Raw genomic sequence first — 19,796 nt, forward strand, 5'->3', positions numbered from 1 at the left:
CACCAGGGCCGCGGGTTGGTGCTGGGGCACTGGGAGCTCCCGTTCTCCCACAATGCCATGTTCTCCTGAAGGTTCGCTAGCACAGGCAGAGCTGCTCTGCTGTCCTCAGCACACGGCCCGAGAAAGTCTGGTCTGCAGCACGGGGTGAGGCCGGGTGGTAAGGAAGCCTGACTGTTCTCCTAATGGTAAATGGCCGAATTTTGTACACATCATTCGATCCTGCTCAGAGTGGTCCTCAGCCCAGGAGCAGAGGGGATGGGGTGCCTGCAGCAGGTGGAGACGCATGTTTCCAAACCCCACACACTCTCACTCCAACGTGAGACTCAGCGCTGAAGGAACTCGCTCTGTTGGCTGAACATCGAGTCCCACCAGCTCTCAACTGCAACCCACGGCTCTGACACCTTGCAGAAACTCCATCTGAATCCCAGATGCGCAATTTAAGCTGCCAGCACTAAACATACTCTGCGGTTTCACCTGCAGTCCTGGAATTTAATTAAGAAACTTGGAGGCTTCTGAGCTTAAGCATCTTTGGGTAGCCATCACAGGAAGTTTAATTATTCTCGTATGCAAAGATTTCAACAGCCTTGATGAGCAGAACCTAAGGGAGCACCCACTGTTCCAGCAATGTCTCCTGGGTAGAACACACCACTGGCCCAGGAATCTGACATCTCGTTTTCCAGTGACGTCTAGGCCGACCCTATTCTGTGCATCATCCCAGGGAGCCAAGGATGTGCAAGTGGGATCCTATATTGGCCACCCCTGAGCTTCCTGGTCCCCAGAGAAGACCCAGGCCCTGTGCTCTGTGCTCCAGGATGGGTTCAGGGCTCATATACGCACTGGTCTCCTCTCGACTCTTCTCTTTGGCAGCTTCTGATTGTTGCTTCTCGTAGACGTCCTTCAGAGTCTTACAGATTTTCTTATGCGCAAACCAGTGTGTCTTCTGGCAGGTTTGATCACAGTAGATTACCTGGAAGCAATGGCGGGCTCACTGTCATTTCAAGAACTGTGATCATGCAGTTTCCCAACTATGACATTAACTCAAGAACCATGCTGCTAGAATACTAAGTTTTGCAAGCTTTATTTTGAAACCATACTATGTGGCTGTGAGTATTGATCTCGACTTTTATTCAATTTTTTTAAAGCATTCAGTTTTAATTAATGAACTTATTTTCACTTTATCTGAGAGACAAGGAGAGAGAAAGAGACAGAAAGACAGAGACCTTCCACCTGCTGATTCACTCCTCACATTGCTGCAGTAGTCAGGAGTGGGCCAGGCCAAAGCCAGGTGCTTGGAACTCCATGTGGGTGGCAGGGCCCTAATATCTGAGCCATCATCTGATGCCTCCTGGGGTGCTTGCTCATTAGTAGGAATCTGAATGGCAAGCAGAGGAGCTGGGACTCAAATAGGTAGTCTGGTCTGGGATGCAGGGATTCTAAGCAGTGTCTTAACTGCTGCTCTAAATGCCCAGCGCAGATTTTTAGCTTATACTTTCCATAATAAATATCCAAAGATGCCAACAACGGTTTAACAAGACCAAACTGTCTACCCTAACTGGCACAGTACAGTGACATATGAGATACAGCTGTAAGTCCCAGAGGACACCAGCACTGCAAAAGAGCAGGAGCAGGTGGAGTAGAGGCAGGCAGACTCCAGGATCTCAACACGGCACAGGACGGCAGAGCCAGGGGAGCCCCGGGCAGCAGGGACTCACTCGGGCCGGGGCAGGGCAGACGCAGGAGTGGGAAGGAAGCATTCCAAGCGGAGGGTTAAGCATCCTGTCCACCACACAGGAGAAGTGAGCAATGTGTTCAAGGACAGCTGCAAGTTTCTGCAAATGAGCGTCTATTTGTGTGGTGGTAAAGAGGTGGGAATGCAACGTAGCAAACATTTATTATATGCCAAACGCTGTGCTAAGCGCTTAGATGTGGAGAGTGTTACAGACTGCCTTCTTGGCCCCAAGTCCCCCTCACTCAGCCCTGCATTCACAGGGTTTCCCAGGTGAGTTCAAAGTTCTTTGTAGTGAAGGGGAGGAGAGCTGTCTTTAGACTGGACTCCGGTTTGGACGGCAGGATGGGCAAGAGGAGGCCTCAGGTGGCCTCGTCTGCTTCTATTTGCCTGCCTGTTATCCCATCACTGCGCTGAGAACCTGCTCAGCCTGGCCCGCCAGCCCAAGGAGGGAGAGAGGCACAGGTGTGCAGCCATACCAGCCGCGGGTGGGGAACACCAGCACGACAGAAGGAACCAAGGGCTGCCGTGTCACGCCCCGGGTTTTAGAGTGTTTTGTACACAGTGATAATGAAACAATATAGACAGTCTCCTTTCATTCTTACAACCCAACTCCATTTCATCCATAAGGAACCGGGTTCAGAGAAGTGAGTAATTAAAGATGATGATGCTAGGAAGTAGGCTGTGGCAGAGTGTTGGGTTTCATGTGAAGAATTTCAGTCTCTGAATCAACAGGAAATTACCCTGCCCTGGGGGAGCTGAGGACAGACACACGTGTTGCGTGCAGTTTGTGGGTGAGAGGACACAGAGAGGTGGCAGAAGGGGGCAGTGCTGTTCCCAGGGGTTAAAGACAGTCCAGGGAGCTATCAAACTAGCTGATGAAGAGACAGCGCTGAAAATCAATCACAAACAAGTTCAGGCCGGATATTTGCGAGTTGTCCTAAGAGGCTTTCATAGCTGCACTGGCCTCAGCCCCCTTGTTCTACAGATAATCTTTATCTCATTTTCTCATATTCATTCATTCACATCCTCTCATACGGTCACACTACAGTTTTCTTCCCAAACCACTCTCCAAGTATTAGATGCAATGCTTTTATGTATCACATTGTACTAGGAAACTAACCTGTTACGTATCTGACTATTAAAACTCAACTATCGGCTTGGATACAATCTAAGCCAGACGGCAGTGAATTTAAAAGAACCCCATTCTTACCATTTTGCAAACTGAACACCGTTTACTTGCTCCTTTTTCTCCACAGGTGGTGCAAAATTCAACATCCACAAAACCCACCTGCCCAGTGATGGCTTGGGTGAGGACGGAGAATGCAGTGGGATCGGAGCCCTGGAGAGGCATGAGGAGAGGAAAAGAAAGTTTGTAATCACTGTGGAAAGAGCACAGCGAGCCCAGGCCATGTGCAATGTTGGCTGGAGACATGCACACAAGTGGAGAAACCGGTAAGGCCGGCGGGCACATACTTTACAACAAAAACCTTAGCAATTTTCTGTACAAAGTATATAGGAAGTCAGTCATGGGTCCCAACAATTGAAGAGCACCAAACTGGCCATATTCTGGAATAAAAGTATTTTCGGGTAGGATATTCAGTTAGCCCACATGGCTTTCAGATGATATAGGACAACGAACTCAGAGTAGAATTTTTTCCCGAGAACTGACATGCACAATATTCACATTCTGTAGGGCACACCCATGAATGTTTAACCATCTTAATTCTTGAATGTTTGGTGAGATTTAAATATTGTAAATAATTTCAGAATTTAAAAGTATATATCTGATGTTAGTCTACAATGCAAATTATCACTTTTATCACCAACTGTTCCAAACTCTGTAATAAACATACACAAAATTTCATCAAAGTCTTAAGAGCCCAGCATATGAAAAATTATTATTATAGGGCTACTGAAAATTAGAGTGCATCATAAAAGAAGATTGGGACATATTTTTGTGAATAATGTTTATCTGAGATGCTGCTATTAACATAGCCTTTGCACAAACAATTACAGGTATCAATTTTTCTCATCTAACAATTTTTTTTTTTTTTTTTGACAGGCAGAGTGGATAGTGAGAGAGAGAGAGAGAGAAAGACAGAGAGAAAGGTCTTCCTTTTTGCCGTTGGTTCACCCTCCAATGGCCGCCACGGCCGGCGCGCTGTAGCCGGCAAACCGCGCAGATCCGAAGGCAGGAGCCAGGTACTTCTCCTGGTCTCCCATGGGGTGCAGGGCCCAAGTACTGGGGCCATCCTCCACTGTACTCCCTGGCCACAGCAGAGAGCTGGCCTGGAAGAGGGGCAACCGGGAAAGAATCCGGCGCCCCGACCGGGACTAGAACCCGGTGTGCCGGCGCCGCAAGGTGGAGGATTAGCCTAGTGAGCCGCGGCGCCGGCCCATCTAACAATTTTTTAATGTGGTTCTCAAACTTGCTTGCTTATTCCCAATCAAAATGTTGCCACTTGTAAAATTTTCATGAGTCTTTGCCTTTCTCCTCTAAGCTATCTGTTCGTGTATTACCTCATCAGCCGTACACAATGGAGATGTTTACAGAGTCACCTGGGAACACTGCCCTGGCTGCTTTGCATACTGAAGACAGTCCAAGTTCAGGATGATAACCAATAGGTTCAGGAACAGTAGGGCCATTTCCCAAGTGTCTTGTTCTTCCTGAACCCAAACTATTACGGCTGGGTTTGCTCTCATGTTAGAACACTAAAAATTCTCTTCCGGAATGAAGATTCCACAACAGGCGGTGGGTGGGGAGTGGGGAAGGCAAACCAGGTGAAATGCAGCCTCAGCTATCAGATCCTTGAGTGACTCGCATTAGGGATGCACATCTACGGCAGCTGCGCTCAGATGCAGGCGGGCATCAGAGGACTTGCTGACAGGTCAGATCGGTCCCTTCTGAATCAGAGGGGTCCAGCACCTGCAGTACTGCCAGCACCCACCCGTCACTCTAAGGCACACTGCCAAGTCTCAGAATGGCTCTTTAGAGACTACACTGAACACCTGTAAACCAACACACTTCTGCTTTGGAAGTAGAGCACTGCATAGGATGGCAGTCCGGCTCATAAACCAACAGAGTCTCACGCTCAGCAAATGTTGCAGCAATGGCATTTTCACATGCAGATTTCCCCCACGACAGTACACATCAAGAGCCACACAGAACCCTTCATCCGCTCTGTTAAACAACAATTGCCTTAGGTGGCAGAACTCCTCCCAGAGACAGCCCGAAACAAACAGGATGATTTATCCCATGTACGTGATTAAGATCAGAGACGCGAGTCAGCCTTCCGGGAAGCTACAATACACACTGCCGATGGGGAAAGCAGTAGTCTGCTATGCACCCGCACCACCATGGCTCACGCTTCCCGTGGAGCTTTGTGACAGGCAGGGTGGGGGGACTGGCAACCTTGCAGCAGGGGGGCCCTGGCATCGGTATATCCAGAGAGCAACAGAGCTGATTCTTACAACAGACAGTTCTGAGTGCCATGGTGTCAGGGGGAGAGCTTGATGCTACTTCACAGGCTCACGTTCGTGCAGCCTCGCCAAACCCGCTGTGCAGTCGGTGCTGGCTGCCTGGGACAGTCACAGCCACAACAAAGATTCCCAGAGAGCAGAATCTGTAACTCCTAAAGAACAAACTTAAGAGGAAGCCTTCTAAAATACATGAGATGCTATCTTAACCTTACTATAAACCTCTTTTGGATGGCTCAGATGGCTAGGATCAGCATTAATCATGAGACTCCATAAACCAATTATATTATCCTCTGTGGCAGGCTACAATGAATGGCTGACCCTGACGCTGGCCTGCTTTGACTTTTTTTTTTTTTTTAAAGAGCACTCTGGGCTCCTATTTTGAGCTTTGCTGTCCTTTCCCATGTTCCCACACAAGGAGAACATCCCCAAGCACTGGGTAGCACGGGAATCCCTCCCAGGAGCACTCTGACATGCCCCAACTCCCCCCTGCCAGCTTCCTGGTCACGTGACACAGGCAGAGGGTTCACAGGAGAGCCTAGGATTCCCATATATACATCCCCTTATTCTTCCTACCTTATAGGGGTGGGAATGTGAGCCTGGAGACAAGGCAACAAACGCACTGCAAACTTGAGGGTTTTTTTTTTTGTTTTTTTTTTCAAACATGAGGTCTTAAACCTACACAGCTAAGAAATATTGGGTGGAAAGGGGGCTGTGTTTGGGTCCCTGGCCCATAGAGCCACTGTCCCAAATCTGGGCCACCCACCTGAGAATATGTCAATACATAAGCCCCTTCCTATTTTATCCACGTTGGCTTGGAGTTGTATGTGTAGTCAAAACACATCTGCGCAGGTGTGGTTCACAACAGGTGAATTCTTAACGTTTACAGAAGCACCCAGGACCCACTTCAGCTTTCCTTTTCCACACTGAGAATGATCCGGCAAGGTAAAGAAGGGAACTAAAACTGCCCCAGGGAGGAAGGAAGCCATGGATGGGCCTGGTCTCAGCATCTACTTCCTGCCTGATGGACAGAAGGCAGAAAAGGGATTTGAATGGAAAATACCCAGGCAGACTGAGCATGGATAAGGCGAACACGAGCCTCTTCAACATGAGGCCGACAGAGAGAGCCTCATGACATGCCTCCACTTGCGTAAACACAGAGAACAAAAGGGCAATCAGTAATCTGAGGAACAGATAATAAAGTGAACAAAACTTGCTTCCCACAGCTGGGAAATGTCAACAGGGTTTGCAAGGATGGAAAATTTCTAATCAGAGGGATGGAGGAGGTGCCATACGGGGAGCTGAGACACACTGCGTGAGGTTATCAGGAGTCCCCACCAGCCTTCCCACAGCTCCCCCAGCTCCCTTGCCCCGCGCCCCTCCCCTCCCCCACCTCCCACCCAAGATGACCCGACTGGGCGTTCACCTAGTGCAAGACTCCGTACTGGCAATCACGGAGCTACAGGTGTGGGTGGATGCGTCTGTACTACCTAGTGCAGGTACACTCTACAGGTTTCATGGAGGAACTGAATGCGTGAGTTTCCATCACAGGCATCGACCTTCTGAGACAGAGCAGTACTGTTGATAAAAAAAACCCTAAGCTAGAAAAGGTCTCGTGGGAGGGGAGATGCACAGAGACGTGTGTGGCGGGTAAGCCTGCCTCCACCTTTGTTCCCGGAAATCCTCTGAAATAAGATCAGTGCTGGTGAGAATTACTGTGGGCACCGCGTCACGGCGACTGAATCAGCGGGGGTCTTACAATTTCCACAGGGGCGATGCTTCGCACCAGCTGCTGCAGGAGCGTGGCTTCGCAGTACGGGAACTTCCTGATGCTCTCTCTCACGACTTTCTCTTGATACACTGGGAAGCCGTCAGCAGCGCGGCCCCTTAGCAAGCTGAAAGACAGTTGGTGAAGAGTAACCGGCACTGAATCCCCAGGCATGAACTCCCAGCTGAACCCAGGGAGCTTTCTGCTGTTTCTTGCTATTTAAGATTTTCAGGGTCTCTTCCTCCAACTGCTGCTCCCTGGCCTTGCTGGGTTTCCAGGCCTTGGGTGCGGGGTGTACGCAAAGATGAGGCCTGGGGAGAAAGCTGAGCCCTCTATGGACTAGCTGGTCACTTACGACCACACCAGTTACTCGCACGAAGAAGGGCAGCTCTCAGCGAGTCCCCTCCTCTGACTTACCTCCCCTTTCTCAGCAAAGCGTCGGGAGAACCTGATCTCCGCTGACGAGAGGATGAGGGCGCCATGCAGGTACCGAGGGACAGTCACCGAGCTACACTGAGTGCCCCTGTCATGTCTCCAATTCCTCACGTGACCATCAGTGATGACAAGAAATCACGGTAAAAAGTACAAAATGGAATATCATGCCTGCTTCTTTCTTTTTTTTTTTTTTTAACCTTGCTGTTTATTGCATCAGTGTTGTGGTGCAGCAGGTTCAACTGCTGCCTGCAATGCAGCATCACGTGTGAGCACAAGTTAGGGTCCCAGTTGCTCTCCTTCTGATCCAGCTCCCTGCAGATGTGCCAGGAAAGCAGTGAACGTGGCACAGGTTCTTGGGCCCCTGGTACCCACATAGGGGAGACCCAGAAGGAGTTCCTGGCTCCTGGCTTCAGCCTGGCCCAGCCCTGGCTATTGCAGCCATTTGAGGAATGAACTAGCAAATGGAGATCTCTCCCTCTTTCTCTGTATATTTTAAATAAATAAATGAATCTTTGACTTTTTTTGGTATGTATTTTCATTTTATTTGAAAGGCAGAGAGAGGAGGGAGAGAGAAAGAAAGAGAGAGAATATCTTTCATCCATTCATTCACTCCCCAAACGCCTGCAATGGCCAAGTTCTAGGCCAGGCTGAAGCCAAAAGCCTCGAACTTAACTTGGATCTCCCACGTGGGTGACTGAGTCATCTCTTCGTGCCTATCAGGGTGAACATTAACAGGAAGCTGGACTGGAAAGTCCAGTAGCTGGACCTGAACCAGACACTCTGTTATGGGATGCAGATGTCCCAAGTGAAGATTTGACCATGAGACCAAATGTCTGCCCTGTCCCTGCTCCCTGAAGACCGAAAGTGATCCCCCAAGACTGCAATTGCTGCTAAAATGTTTCATTCTCAAATCTATGATGAAGCTTCACCTAATAAAACGCCATGCCCTTGAGTGTATCTTAAACGCGACAGGGGAAGAAGAGTACCTTTTGATCAAGGTGTCCAGTTTGTTCTCTCCATCTTTTAGGAAGTTCATGCATTTCTGAAAGATGCAGCTGAGGTAGTGCATTTTCATGGCTAACACTTCGTTCATGTCTCTCTGCTTCATGCACTTCTCACAGATCAAGTCCATCACTCTGTAGCACTTTTTCAGGGCCTCTTCTTCCGCCAGCAGGGGGTTCTCATTCACCAGCATCACGATCTAGAAAAAGGTCCAGTAGACTGAGAAACTCAGATCAGGTAGCTCGGGCCGGCGCTGTGGCGCAGTGGGTACAGCTGCTCCCTGTGGCACTGGCATCCCATATGGGCGCTGGTTCGAGTCCTGGATACTCCTCTTCGGATCCAGCTCTCTGTTTTGGCCTGGGAAAGCAGTAGAAGATGGCCCAAGTCCTTGGGCCCCTGCACCCACATGGGAAGACCCAGAAGAAGCTCCTGGCTCCTGGCTTTGGATTGGCCCAGCTCCGGCCGTTGCAGCCATTTGGGGAGTGAACCAGAAGGTGGAAGACCTTTCTCTCTGTCTCCCCCTTTCTCTGTATGTAACTCTACCTCTCAAATAAATAAATCTAAAAAAAAAAATTAAATAGCTTGCTGAGTTGATTTCACAAGGCTACCAGATAAAGTCTCTCCTAAGCTCACAACGCTGCTCTACTGGCTCAAATCAGAATGTAGGCTGCCACCAGCCACAGAAATGAAACCACCACAGAAGGGCTGGGATTGCTTCACCTCCCTGTGTTAAAGCTGTAATGTGATCTGCCTGTGTTCAGTACAACACTCACAGTCCCTGGTTTGCTGTCTCTGCTAAAAGCACTTTTACTCAAGAGGCACATGACACAACTGCACACCTTTTATATTTAGAATCAAAGCACTGAGCAATCACTTTTGGCTAAAACTGTCAAGTTCCAGATTGTCATGGCAAGGAGAACCAGTTTTGTTTTTTTTTTTTTTTTTGGTAAGATTGATTTATTTATTTGAAAGGCAGAGCTAGAGGGAGGGAGGGAGGGAAGGAAGGGTAGGGAGAGAAAGAGAAAGAGAAAGAGAGAGAGAGAGAGAGAGAAAGAAATATCTTCCATCTATTGGTTTACTTCCTAAAATGCTGCAATGGCCAGAGCTGGGCTAATCCAAAGCCAGGAGCCAGGAGCCTCTTCCGGGTCTCCTATGTGGGCCCAAGCACTTGAGCCATCTTTCACTGCTTTCCCAGACACATTAGCAGGGAGCTAGATCAGAAGTGAAGCTGGGACTCAAACCGGCACCCATAGGAGATACTGGCAATGTAGGTGGTGGTTTTACCTACTACACTGCAGCGCCGACCCCTGTAATTCTTATTAATCATAAGAAAACGATATTTTTACAGAAAGAACTCTAGAAATGAAATGCGTTTTACTCTCCAGTGAACTGCACTTCTCTGTGGAAGTTTTCCTGATGAGGCTTCCAATCACACACAGTAAAGGGAACAGGCCAAACAGGAGACCATCCACACACAGCCTCAGAGCTACTGAATCTTACACACCAAGCCCCTTGAGATTAGGCTCAAATGAGTGCGCTGAGCAGTACTTTTCATTGGCTTCTTTATGGGGTAGATCACTTGAAGTGGAGCTGCATAGGGCAGCCCTACAAACCCACGGTGGTTTGCAGCAGTAATAAAAACATGTGTGTACCGCAGGCACAGGTGCACGCACAGGGCAGAGTCACTGCTGCAGTTAAAAACTCATCCTGTGGGGCCAGCGCCGTGGTGCACTTGGTTAATCCTCCGCCTGTGGTGCCGGCATCCGATATGGGCGCCGGTTCTAGTCCTGGTTGCGCCTCTTCCAGTCCAGCTCTCTGCTGTGGCCTGGGAAAGCATGGAAGATGGCGCAAGTGCTTGGGGCCCCTGCACCCACGTGGGAGACCTGGAAGAAGCTCCTGGCTCCTGACTTCGGATCGGTGCAGCTCCGGCTGTAGTGGCCATTTGGGGAGTGAACCAACAGAAGGAAGACCTTTCTCTGTCTCTCTCTCTCACGGTCTGTAACTCTATTTGTCAAATAAATAAATAAATCTAAAAAAAAAACTCATCCTGGGGATTCTAAACCTCAGGGAATAACAAGTAGCAGATACCATGAATCGGATCCTTTTCCTTAAACACAAAGAAAGATCATCAAGTAAAACCTATGCCATGTCTCCTATTTGGAAATCTAACACAGACTGAATGTCCCCGAGGAATTAAAAGAGAAAATTTCACTTTTTTTTTTTTTAATTTTTAAAATTTATTTTAAAGGTAGAGTTGGGGGCGGGGGGAGACACAGACAGAGAAAGTTAAAGAGAGAGCTATCTTTTATCCACTGGTTCACTCCCCAGATCTGCAATGGGGTCAGACCAAAGCCAGGAGCCAGGAGCCAGGAGCTTCACCTGGGTCTTCCATGTGGGTACAGGGGCCCAGGTATGTGGGCCATCTTCTGCTGCTTTCACAGACACATTAGCAGGGTGCTGGATCAGAAGTGGAGCAGCCGGGTTTCAAAACGGCACCCATATGGGATGCCAGCACCACAGGCGGTGGCTTTAACTTGCTCTGCCACAACACTGGCCTTGTATTTCACTTATTTTTGACAGTACTAGATTTGACTTACTATTTTACTTAGAATGTAACACTCAATAACATTAGACTTAATGGACTAAGTATAATCAGAATCCGTACTGGTAAATCTACTGCTTACTTCCCCTCATAAACAGGTATCAAAAAATTAATCTGTGGTGACAACGACTCATTAAAACTATCTGCTTATAACTACAATCCTTTAATTATAACTGCAATCAATTTTATATATGGCATTTATAATCAAAGAATAGGATCTTAAAACTGAGGATGCATTTAAAAAAAATCTCAAATGGAACTCAGGTTGATGGTATTTTATTTGAAGACGTGGTCTTTATTTGAAAATACGCAGCAAAAATACACAAAGAGACACGATGACGACAGTGGTGCCCAGAGTTTACGGCAGCACTCACACAGCTACGCACACGAGAGCAGCATCGGCCTGGGTTTCCTTCCTGTTACTGCTGCAGCATGATGTAACAGGTTATAAAGGAAATCCTTATTACTAGTTACGGAAGAAGAGGGAAGAGGTTCCTGTTGGTATAAGCCTGGATGAATCTTCCCTCTCAGAGGACTGCCTACCTCAGAACTTGTTTATGCAGTGGCACTTTGAATTCTTTTAATTTTTAAAATCTCATTGTTAAAAACTGCCAAGTCAGCAACCCTTGGCATGAAAATAAGCAAACATGGGGGGCGGGAGGAGGCTTGCTCTGCATAGGATGCTGCCTCCCTTCCACGTGCAGATCCTGCTCGGCTGGGCTGCCCTGTTTCCTGTGACTGTGTTCTTCTCCTGGATATGTTCTGGGCATCAGCACGATTCCCCAAGTCCCTAATGGAAACAAACACAGGCTCATTGCTAGAGCAGCCACTCCACCTGCACACAAATGTAGAAGTGCTGCATGTGTTGGAACGCAAAGGTGGTTACAAGCTGGGGCGAATCTGTGTGTGTGTGTGTGTGTGTGTGTGTGAGAGTGTGAGAGTGTGAGAGAGAGAGAGAGAGAGAGAGAGAGATTTTCTATGGTGGCTCCACGTGACTCTTTAATAGTAGTCCACAGAAAGAACGACGGGAGCATGACAAGGGGTAAAGCAGTGGACATGGGCCATCACAATAGCAACTGGGGCAGTTTTTATATCCAAAATCCAAAGCATGGATAACAGAAAGGGTTTCAAGCAAAGAGAGTACATACGTCCACAAAAAACATGGCGGAATGAAGGAAGCCACTACAGTCATGGAAGAGTCTCCCTTCTAAAAGTCAGTGCTCTACAAAATTTTCCATAGGCTATTTCAAGTTATATATACCTTTGCAATGCATTGCCTACACAAACACACACGCTCAACCTAATTTAATCAAGGCATGTGCCTTTAAAGATAATTGAAGCATCCACCAATTCCTAACACCATTTTAACCCTCAGAGAATGGGTTCCACAGAAGCATCAAAAAGTATCCCACCGAGCCTGCTGCGATCTGAAGTGGCAGAAACATAAACGGAAAAGACAGGGAGTAAGCCTGAAGAAACTGCACCCCCGCCCGCCGCCTGCACAAGCACCATCCTGTGCGGCGACGTGCGGAACAGGCAGGGGGTTGGGGGGAAAGGAGCTGCAGGCTGCTCCCACAATTTCTGTCCGGCAGCCCTGCGCTTGGGATCCACCCCCCCCCCCCCCCCCCCGGCATGCAAACTCAGCACGCCCCCTTTCCCGTGCACTGCCTCTCGGAGGCTGGGATGGAGCGGCACCATGGACGCTTGGAGCTGAACTCCACGTGAAGACGCCCCGAAGCTCCCAGAAAAGCTCCCGCACACTAAGCCCCACCCAAACCCCACCCGTTTGTACCTTCAGTTAGGGCCCCACCCCCACCCCAGAAAGGGGGCTGCTGGAGGTGGGAGCCTCTGCTTTGAACTCCTTATCTCACACTGGGGTCAAGGACTTGGAATGAAAACTGGGAAACCCATTCCTACAACACTGGGAAGGAGGGAAGGAGGGAGGGAGAGACTCGCTGACCCCAAGGAAGCTGCATGGTTGCAAAGATTAAATTCTCAAAAACCTCGAGTCTTCTAAAATCCAAGCCGTGCAGGCTGCACTTCTGTGTCTTAGGATGCGTCACCCACCTCTCCCTGCAGGCACAGAAAGCCATGAGGGAAGACACCGACCTCCCTGCATTATACACCCATGCAGGGAAAACGTCAACCTTTGACCCAGCTGCTGTCCTGCTGGCCTCACCGCTGAGAACCACCAGCAGATCTCCACCCTCGGCATGGGGGGCTGTGATGGGCACTGAAATCTAAGAAAGGGCAGCAGCCCTGCAGCGCACAGGGGGTTGTGCAGTTCCCTGTGATGATTCATTGAAGAGATTACGCTCATTTGGATTTTATAAACCAAAATGGTAAGAAATCTGAAGACAACAGCGGTGAAGACAGTTCAGGGCAGCTTTTGGGAACCCCTGGAGGAGCTGTGTTAGTCGGAGATGCCAGGCAGCCACGGGCATTGAAGAGGTGATCCTGGCTCCGCCGGAGGCTACTTCCTAGAAGGTAACTCATTGGCAGTGTTCCTGGTAGGGGTCTAGACCCTCTTCTGCAGGCCTGCACCCGGGGCCCCAGCTGCTCCGAGTGCTGGAGGCTGAGGGCTCAGAGAGGTCTTCCTCTCCAGAAACCTGACCTCACTCAAGGCAGCTACGGGGGCAGTTGGGATACCAGTCATACCCTGTCCCATACAAGAGGGCCTGGTTTTCAGTCCTGGCTCTGTTCCCCATCCCAGCTTCCTGCTGATGTACTCTGCTCAGGTACCTGGGTCCCTGCCACCCATGTCGGAGACTGGCATTGGGTTCCTGGCTCCCAGCTTTGGGCATCTGGGTAATGAACTAGCAGATGGGAGCTCTCTTCCTCTATCTGTCTTGTTCTTTCTAGCTCTCTGAATGAATGAGTAAAAGCAGCCATTTCACTTGCTGCTATCCAAAAGGCTGTCTTTTCCCTCTGGGCACAGCCCCAGCCAAGGACAGGCTGATGGATTCCAAGCTGGACACCCCTGTGCCTCTGTGCTGGCTCTGCTCCCAACCGAGCTCCCCATGAGATGAGTTGGAAGTCAAATTCTCCCCTTCGCTCAGCTTTCCCTCCTTCTCCATCTGTTTCCCCCACTCTGTTTTTTTTTTTTTTTTAATATTAATTTTATTAAGTTGAAAGAGTTACAGAGAGAGGTAGAGCCAAAGAGAGAGAGGTCTTCCATCTGCTGGTTCACTCCCCAGATGGCCGCAACTGTGCTGATACGAAGCCAGGAGGTAGGAGCTTTTTCCAGGTCTCCCAAGGACTTGGACCATCTCCCACTGCTTTCCCAGGCCCATAGCAGAGACCTAGATTGGAAGTGGAGCAATCAAGGACTTGAACTGGCGTCCATATGGGATTGCCAGCACTGCAGGCTGGGGCTTCAACCTGCTGTGCCACCACGCCAGCTCCTGTTTCCCCCGCTCTCTTCCAGGTTTCAATGAATCCACTGAACAAGAGAGTCCATTGCAAGCTGTACACCTGCAAATCCCCGAGACAGTTAGGATCCCACACGAGAAGAGCAGCTTAAACTCCGAAGCAGCATGTCAATAGCAAGCGTGCAACATGAACTACCTTGACAGGGTGAAGGTTCGTGGTGGTGATGACCTTATGCAGCGGGCCTGCCAACTTCGGGGGCAGCTTTGGCTCTTTATCCAGTCCCTGGGGCTTGGTGTAATAATCCAGTCTCTCTCGTGGAAAGAAATTGTTGATTATGGTCACACAGTCATGTTGACCTTTCAATGGAAAAACAGAAAATGTTTCATTTTATTATAAAAATGAGACCGTCTCTGGATGTCTTATTTCTGTGATGTCAATTCTGTCTTCTTATGAAGTCAATATGCATTAATATTTCTATTTTTCAGGAAAGAAGAGTAAAGGAAGAAGAGCAGAGGTAATATATTTTAGAGAGGGGCTGGAGTTGTGGCACAGCCAATAAATCCTCTGCTTGTGACACCAGCATCCCAAAGGGTGCTGGTTCGAGTCCTGGCTGCTCCACTTCTGATCTAGCTCCCTGCCAATGGCCTGGGAAAGCAGAAGATACCCCAAAGTGCTTGGGTCCCTGCCGCTTACATAGGAGACCCAGAAGAATCTCCTGGCTTTGGCTTGGCCCAGCCCCAGCTTTTGCAGCCATCTGGGCAGTAAACAGTGGATGGCAGATATCTCTCTCTGTCTCTCTCTGTCTCTCATTCTCCTTCTTCAGCTCTTTCAAATAAATAAATAAATCTTTTTAAAAAGGTATTTTAGAAAACATTTATAAGCATTCTTTGAAAAGTCTAAAAAGATCTTTAAAGAGTCCACAATACACAGGAATTATATAGATCTCACATATACAAATAACAGCCTACTTATAACTGACCTTGAGTATTTCACAACAGTTGGCTGGAAGCAAACATGTCTTTTTCCACCCCTACACAAATGGCTGTCACTCTTGCTTAACCACACCCAGTGGCACTCACACAAAATGTAAAGGTACCGTCTGGGAAGTGTTATTACTGAGCTCTCTCCAGCTCCCCTGAGTTTGAGAAAAGCTCTGCGCTGGTGCAGCCTGGCCTCCATGTGCTGCCTCCCAGGGGTCTCTGAGCCATCTCTGGTGCTGGACGTGTGCTCTGGGAAGTCGGCTCCTCCATCATGGTGGAGCCTGGAAGCTGCTGCCACTGCCTCCCCCAGCGCCCTCCCTACCTCTGCAGGCCCAGAGGAAGTCTCCCTGGGCAAGCAGGCTCAGGGAGCTCCTCCACAGCACAGACTTCTCGTTCCTCTGCACCCGTCAAGGGACCAGTGCTGGGGAAGGTACCCGGCCGGCCCTTGTGGCCCCTTGCCCAATGGGCCACGTGCTTGGGAGCGTCTTTTTGACCCTGCAGGGCAATTTCACGGCGGCTTGGCTGCACCTGCACTTGAGATGGGTGGAGGCGGGCTGCACTATGGGCCAAGTCACTCCTGGTGCTGGAGGGGAGCAGTGGAGGCCGTTGGCCCCTGGGCATCCCTGGGAGAACCCCACCATGGGACAATTCCTTCTTGTACCTCAGCTAGTGTACAGACCCTGGACCCACAGACACAGGACCACAGCTCCAGGGACCTGTTGGCTCCACCTGGCTGCTTAAGTGTGGCAGCAGCTCCAGGGCTCTAGCTACAGCGGCCCCAGTGAGTTTAGAAGCCAAACACTCGCCCCTGTGGCCACAGCCAGCAAACACCTGCACTTCAGATACACAGGTTCCATCACAGCATATGACCAGATTTTCAAGAACCACAATCCCAGGTGTTAAAAATTAATAGGGGGCAGGCACTGTGGCGTGGTGGGTAAAGTTGCCACCTGCAGTGCCAGCATCCCATGTGGGTGTTGGTTCGAGTCCTAGCTGCTCCACTTCCAATCCAGCTCTTTGCTATGGCCTGGGAAAGCAGCGGAGAATGGCCCAATTGGGCCCCTGCACCCATGTGGAAAGACCCAGAAGCAGCCCCTGGCTCCTGGCTCCTGATCAGTGCAGCTCCAGCCGTTGTGGCCATCTGGGGAGTGAACCAGCTCATGGAAGACCTCTCTCTCTGCCTCTCCTTTTCTCTCTGTGTAACTGACTTTCAAATAAATAAATAAATAAATCTTTAAAACAAACTAATAGACTGAAAGAGGCAACCTGGCTTACCACTGAGAACCAAATGAGTTAATGTAAAAATCAAATGGACCACATATCTCAAAAACGCAGAAAAAATCCAGACACAGAAATCATGGAAAGATAAGAAGCAAAGGTCAAGTCCAGGAAATCCGGTGATGAAAAATAACAGAGGGGCCAGCACTACGGTGCCGTGGGTGAAGTTCATCTTGCATGAATACCGGTTCAAGTCCTTGCTGCTCCACTTCCGATCTACCTCCTTGCTTACGCACCTGGGAAGGCAACAGAAGAAGGCCCAGGTGTTTAGGGCCTTGCCACCCACATGGGAGACCAGGATGGAGATCTAGGCTCTTGGCTTCAGCCTGGCGCAGCATGGGCTGTTGCAGCCATTTGGGGAACGGATGGGGGTTGCAAAATGGGCAAACAATGCCTTGGGGCTGGAGAGGGGTGAGGTATAGTTGAAACTATGTCAGTCACATTGAGGAAAGACACACTCGTGTGTGCACCCACACAAGCACAACTCAGCACCGAGTAAAATGGAGGAGGAACGCAAGCGTATGAGTGATCACAGTAAACATGCAGGAGCTAGCTCCCTGGGAAAAGACAACCACTGTGGGTTATGAAACAAAGCCCACCTCGGCTATCGACAAATGCAGAAACCAAAACAGGGATCAGGAATGGCTATAAAACTGCAAAGAGCAGAACTAGGAAATCAGCAAGACAAAGAGTGGCAGTAACAGAACCAACAGCAATGTCACACTAAAAAGTGAAAACAATTTCACAGGAGGGGCTGGCACTGTGGTGTAGTGGGTAAAGCTGCCACCTGCAGTGCTGGCATCCCTTATGGGTGCCAGTTTGAGTCCCGGCTGCTCCACTTCCGATCCAGCTCTCTGCTATGGCCTGGGAAGGCAGTAGAAGATGGCCCAATTCCTTGGGCCCTTGCACCTGCGTGGGAAGACCTGGAAGAAGCTCCTGGCTCCTGGCTTCGGATTGGCACAGCTCCAGGCTTTGCAGCCAATTGGGGAGTAAACCAGCGGATGGAAAACTTCTCTCTCTGTCTCTCTGTCTCTCTCTCTGCCTCTCCTTCTCTCTCTGTGTAACTCTGACTTTCAAATAAACTTTTAAAAAAATTTCACTGTGACAAAAAAAGATATGCCTGTTATCACTACTATTATTTCTTCTTACTTGGAGTCTTTAGCTAGTTCAAATAGAAAGTAAAATGAAATTGAATAGTTGGAAAAAGTCTCAGAGATGCTAATAAAATGACATAAAAAATCACAAATCAATAGCTTTTCTCTTTATAACCCATAAGCAGCTAGAGGTGGTGGTGAAAATGTTTTAACAATAGTGGCAATAACTATGAACAACACAGAAATAAGTTTTTTAAAGTAAAGACTTATATGAAGGAACCCATGAAATAATACTGAAAGATCAAAAATAATTTTTAAAAAAGCATGGTATGGGGCCGGCGCCGTGGCTCAATAGGCTAATCCTCCGCCTAGCGGCGCCGGCACACCAGGTTCTAGTCCCGGTTGGGGCGCCGGATTCTGTCCTGGTTGCCCTTCTTCCAGGCCAGCTCTCTGCTGTGGCCTGGGAAGGCAGTGGAGGATGGCCCAGGTGCTTGGGCCCTGCACCCCATGGGAGACCAGGAAAAGCACCTGGCTCCTGGCTCCTGCCATCGGATCAGTGCGGTGCGCCGGCCGCAGCGCGCCGGCCGCGGCGGCCATTGGAGGGTGAACCAACGGCAAAAGGAAGACCTTTCTCTCTGTCTCTCTCTCTCACTGTCCACTCTGCCTGTCAAAAAAAAAAAAAAAAAAAAAAAAAGCATGGTATGGATGGGAAAGCCACAACGCCATACACATATTAATTCTTTGCAGATAACTGTATAACCATTTAGTTTGAAAGAATTTAACGTACCAGGAATGTGATATTTCAACAGGAAAATGTGGGTTTAATAAATGATGCTATCACAATTAGCTATGTACTAAGGGTAAAATGAATTCCAAAATAATAAATTCTGGAAGCACACACATGCATGCATACACACACACAGAAATCATAAAAACAAAATGAAGGACATCTAGGAAAAGCTTGTATAGCCCCCTGGTCAAGAACACCTCTTTTAGTAAGACAAGAATTACAGAAGCTATAAAAGAACAAATAAGATCCTGAAAAACAAATTTTTTACAGCAAAAGTCCTCCATAAAGTCCAAAGGGGCAAACAAGACTGGCGAAAGATACTTGAACCATATTTGGTGGATAAAGGGTTAGCGTCTACAAATACACCTTAGTCTCCCCAAAACAGAAAAGGACAATCAAGACGGAAGGTGAATAAAAAAACAGGAGCAGGCAATAAACAAAGGAGGAGCACAAGGAGTTTGCTTCCACTGCTAGCGAGGGGAAAGTAAAGTCACAATAGGTCACGTTTCTAACTATCACACCAGCAAAAATAGAAGAATGATGACATCCCAGTTCTGATAAGGATGCTACTGTCAATTGCTAGGTCCTTTTGAAGGCAATCGAGATTCACATTAAAATTAAAGCTATACACCTTTTGTCTCGGCAACTTTACCTCCGGGAATACATCTCACAGATGTTCAAGTGCTAACGTGTACAAGGCGTGAAGATCAAGGATGATTATTGCCTTATTTGGAGTGAAGTGGTTGAAAATCTGCCGGGACAGCAGAGCCAAACACACACTGGGGGACATCTGTACTATGCCATACTACGCAGCTGTTGCTGTAACTGAATTCATTTCTACCTGAGCTGGGAGAGGCTGCCCTTCTCAGTACCGGAGAGCCAAGATGACAAGTCACAAGCAATCTTTACTGTATGATTGGTCCCAGTTTTCAAAAGACAACAAGAATTTTGTTATGTGGGTGTACACTTGAAGCAACAAAAGGGGAGAAACGAACTGTTTTTAAAGGGGCCAGCATCGTAGTACAGCAGGTTAACCTACTGCCTAAGACGCCTGCAACCCACATGGGCACTGGCTCTAGCTCCAGCCACTCCACTGTGGATCCAGCTCCCTGTTAATGTACCTTGGAAAGTAGCAGAAGATGGTCGAAGTGCTTGGGCCCCTCCACCCACACAGGAGACCTAGATGGAGTTTCATGCTCCTGACTTCTGCTGGCCCAGCCTTGGCCATTGAGGCCATCTAGGGAGTGAAGCAGTGTATGGAAGATTCTC

General features: G+C 48.8%; 1 protein-coding gene across 1 annotated transcript in view; it reads right to left on the reverse strand.

Annotated features, from left to right (window-relative positions):
* ANKMY2 (ankyrin repeat and MYND domain containing 2) overlaps positions 1 to 19,796 on the reverse strand; it is a 43,805-nt gene that overhangs the window by 1,579 nt on the left and 22,430 nt on the right. The window contains exons 6-10 of the mRNA XM_051832561.2: positions 14,581 to 14,741; positions 8,396 to 8,610; positions 6,966 to 7,101; positions 2,940 to 3,068; positions 838 to 967 (exon numbers count right to left, since the gene is read on the reverse strand). Coding sequence (XP_051688521.2) covers positions 838 to 967; positions 2,940 to 3,068; positions 6,966 to 7,101; positions 8,396 to 8,610; positions 14,581 to 14,741 — 771 coding nt within the window. The remainder of the gene's footprint in view (positions 1 to 837; positions 968 to 2,939; positions 3,069 to 6,965; positions 7,102 to 8,395; positions 8,611 to 14,580; positions 14,742 to 19,796) is intronic.

The sequence above is a fragment of the Oryctolagus cuniculus genome, chromosome 16, assembly GCF_964237555.1.
Source record: "Oryctolagus cuniculus chromosome 16, mOryCun1.1, whole genome shotgun sequence".
NCBI lineage: Eukaryota > Metazoa > Chordata > Mammalia > Lagomorpha > Leporidae > Oryctolagus > Oryctolagus cuniculus.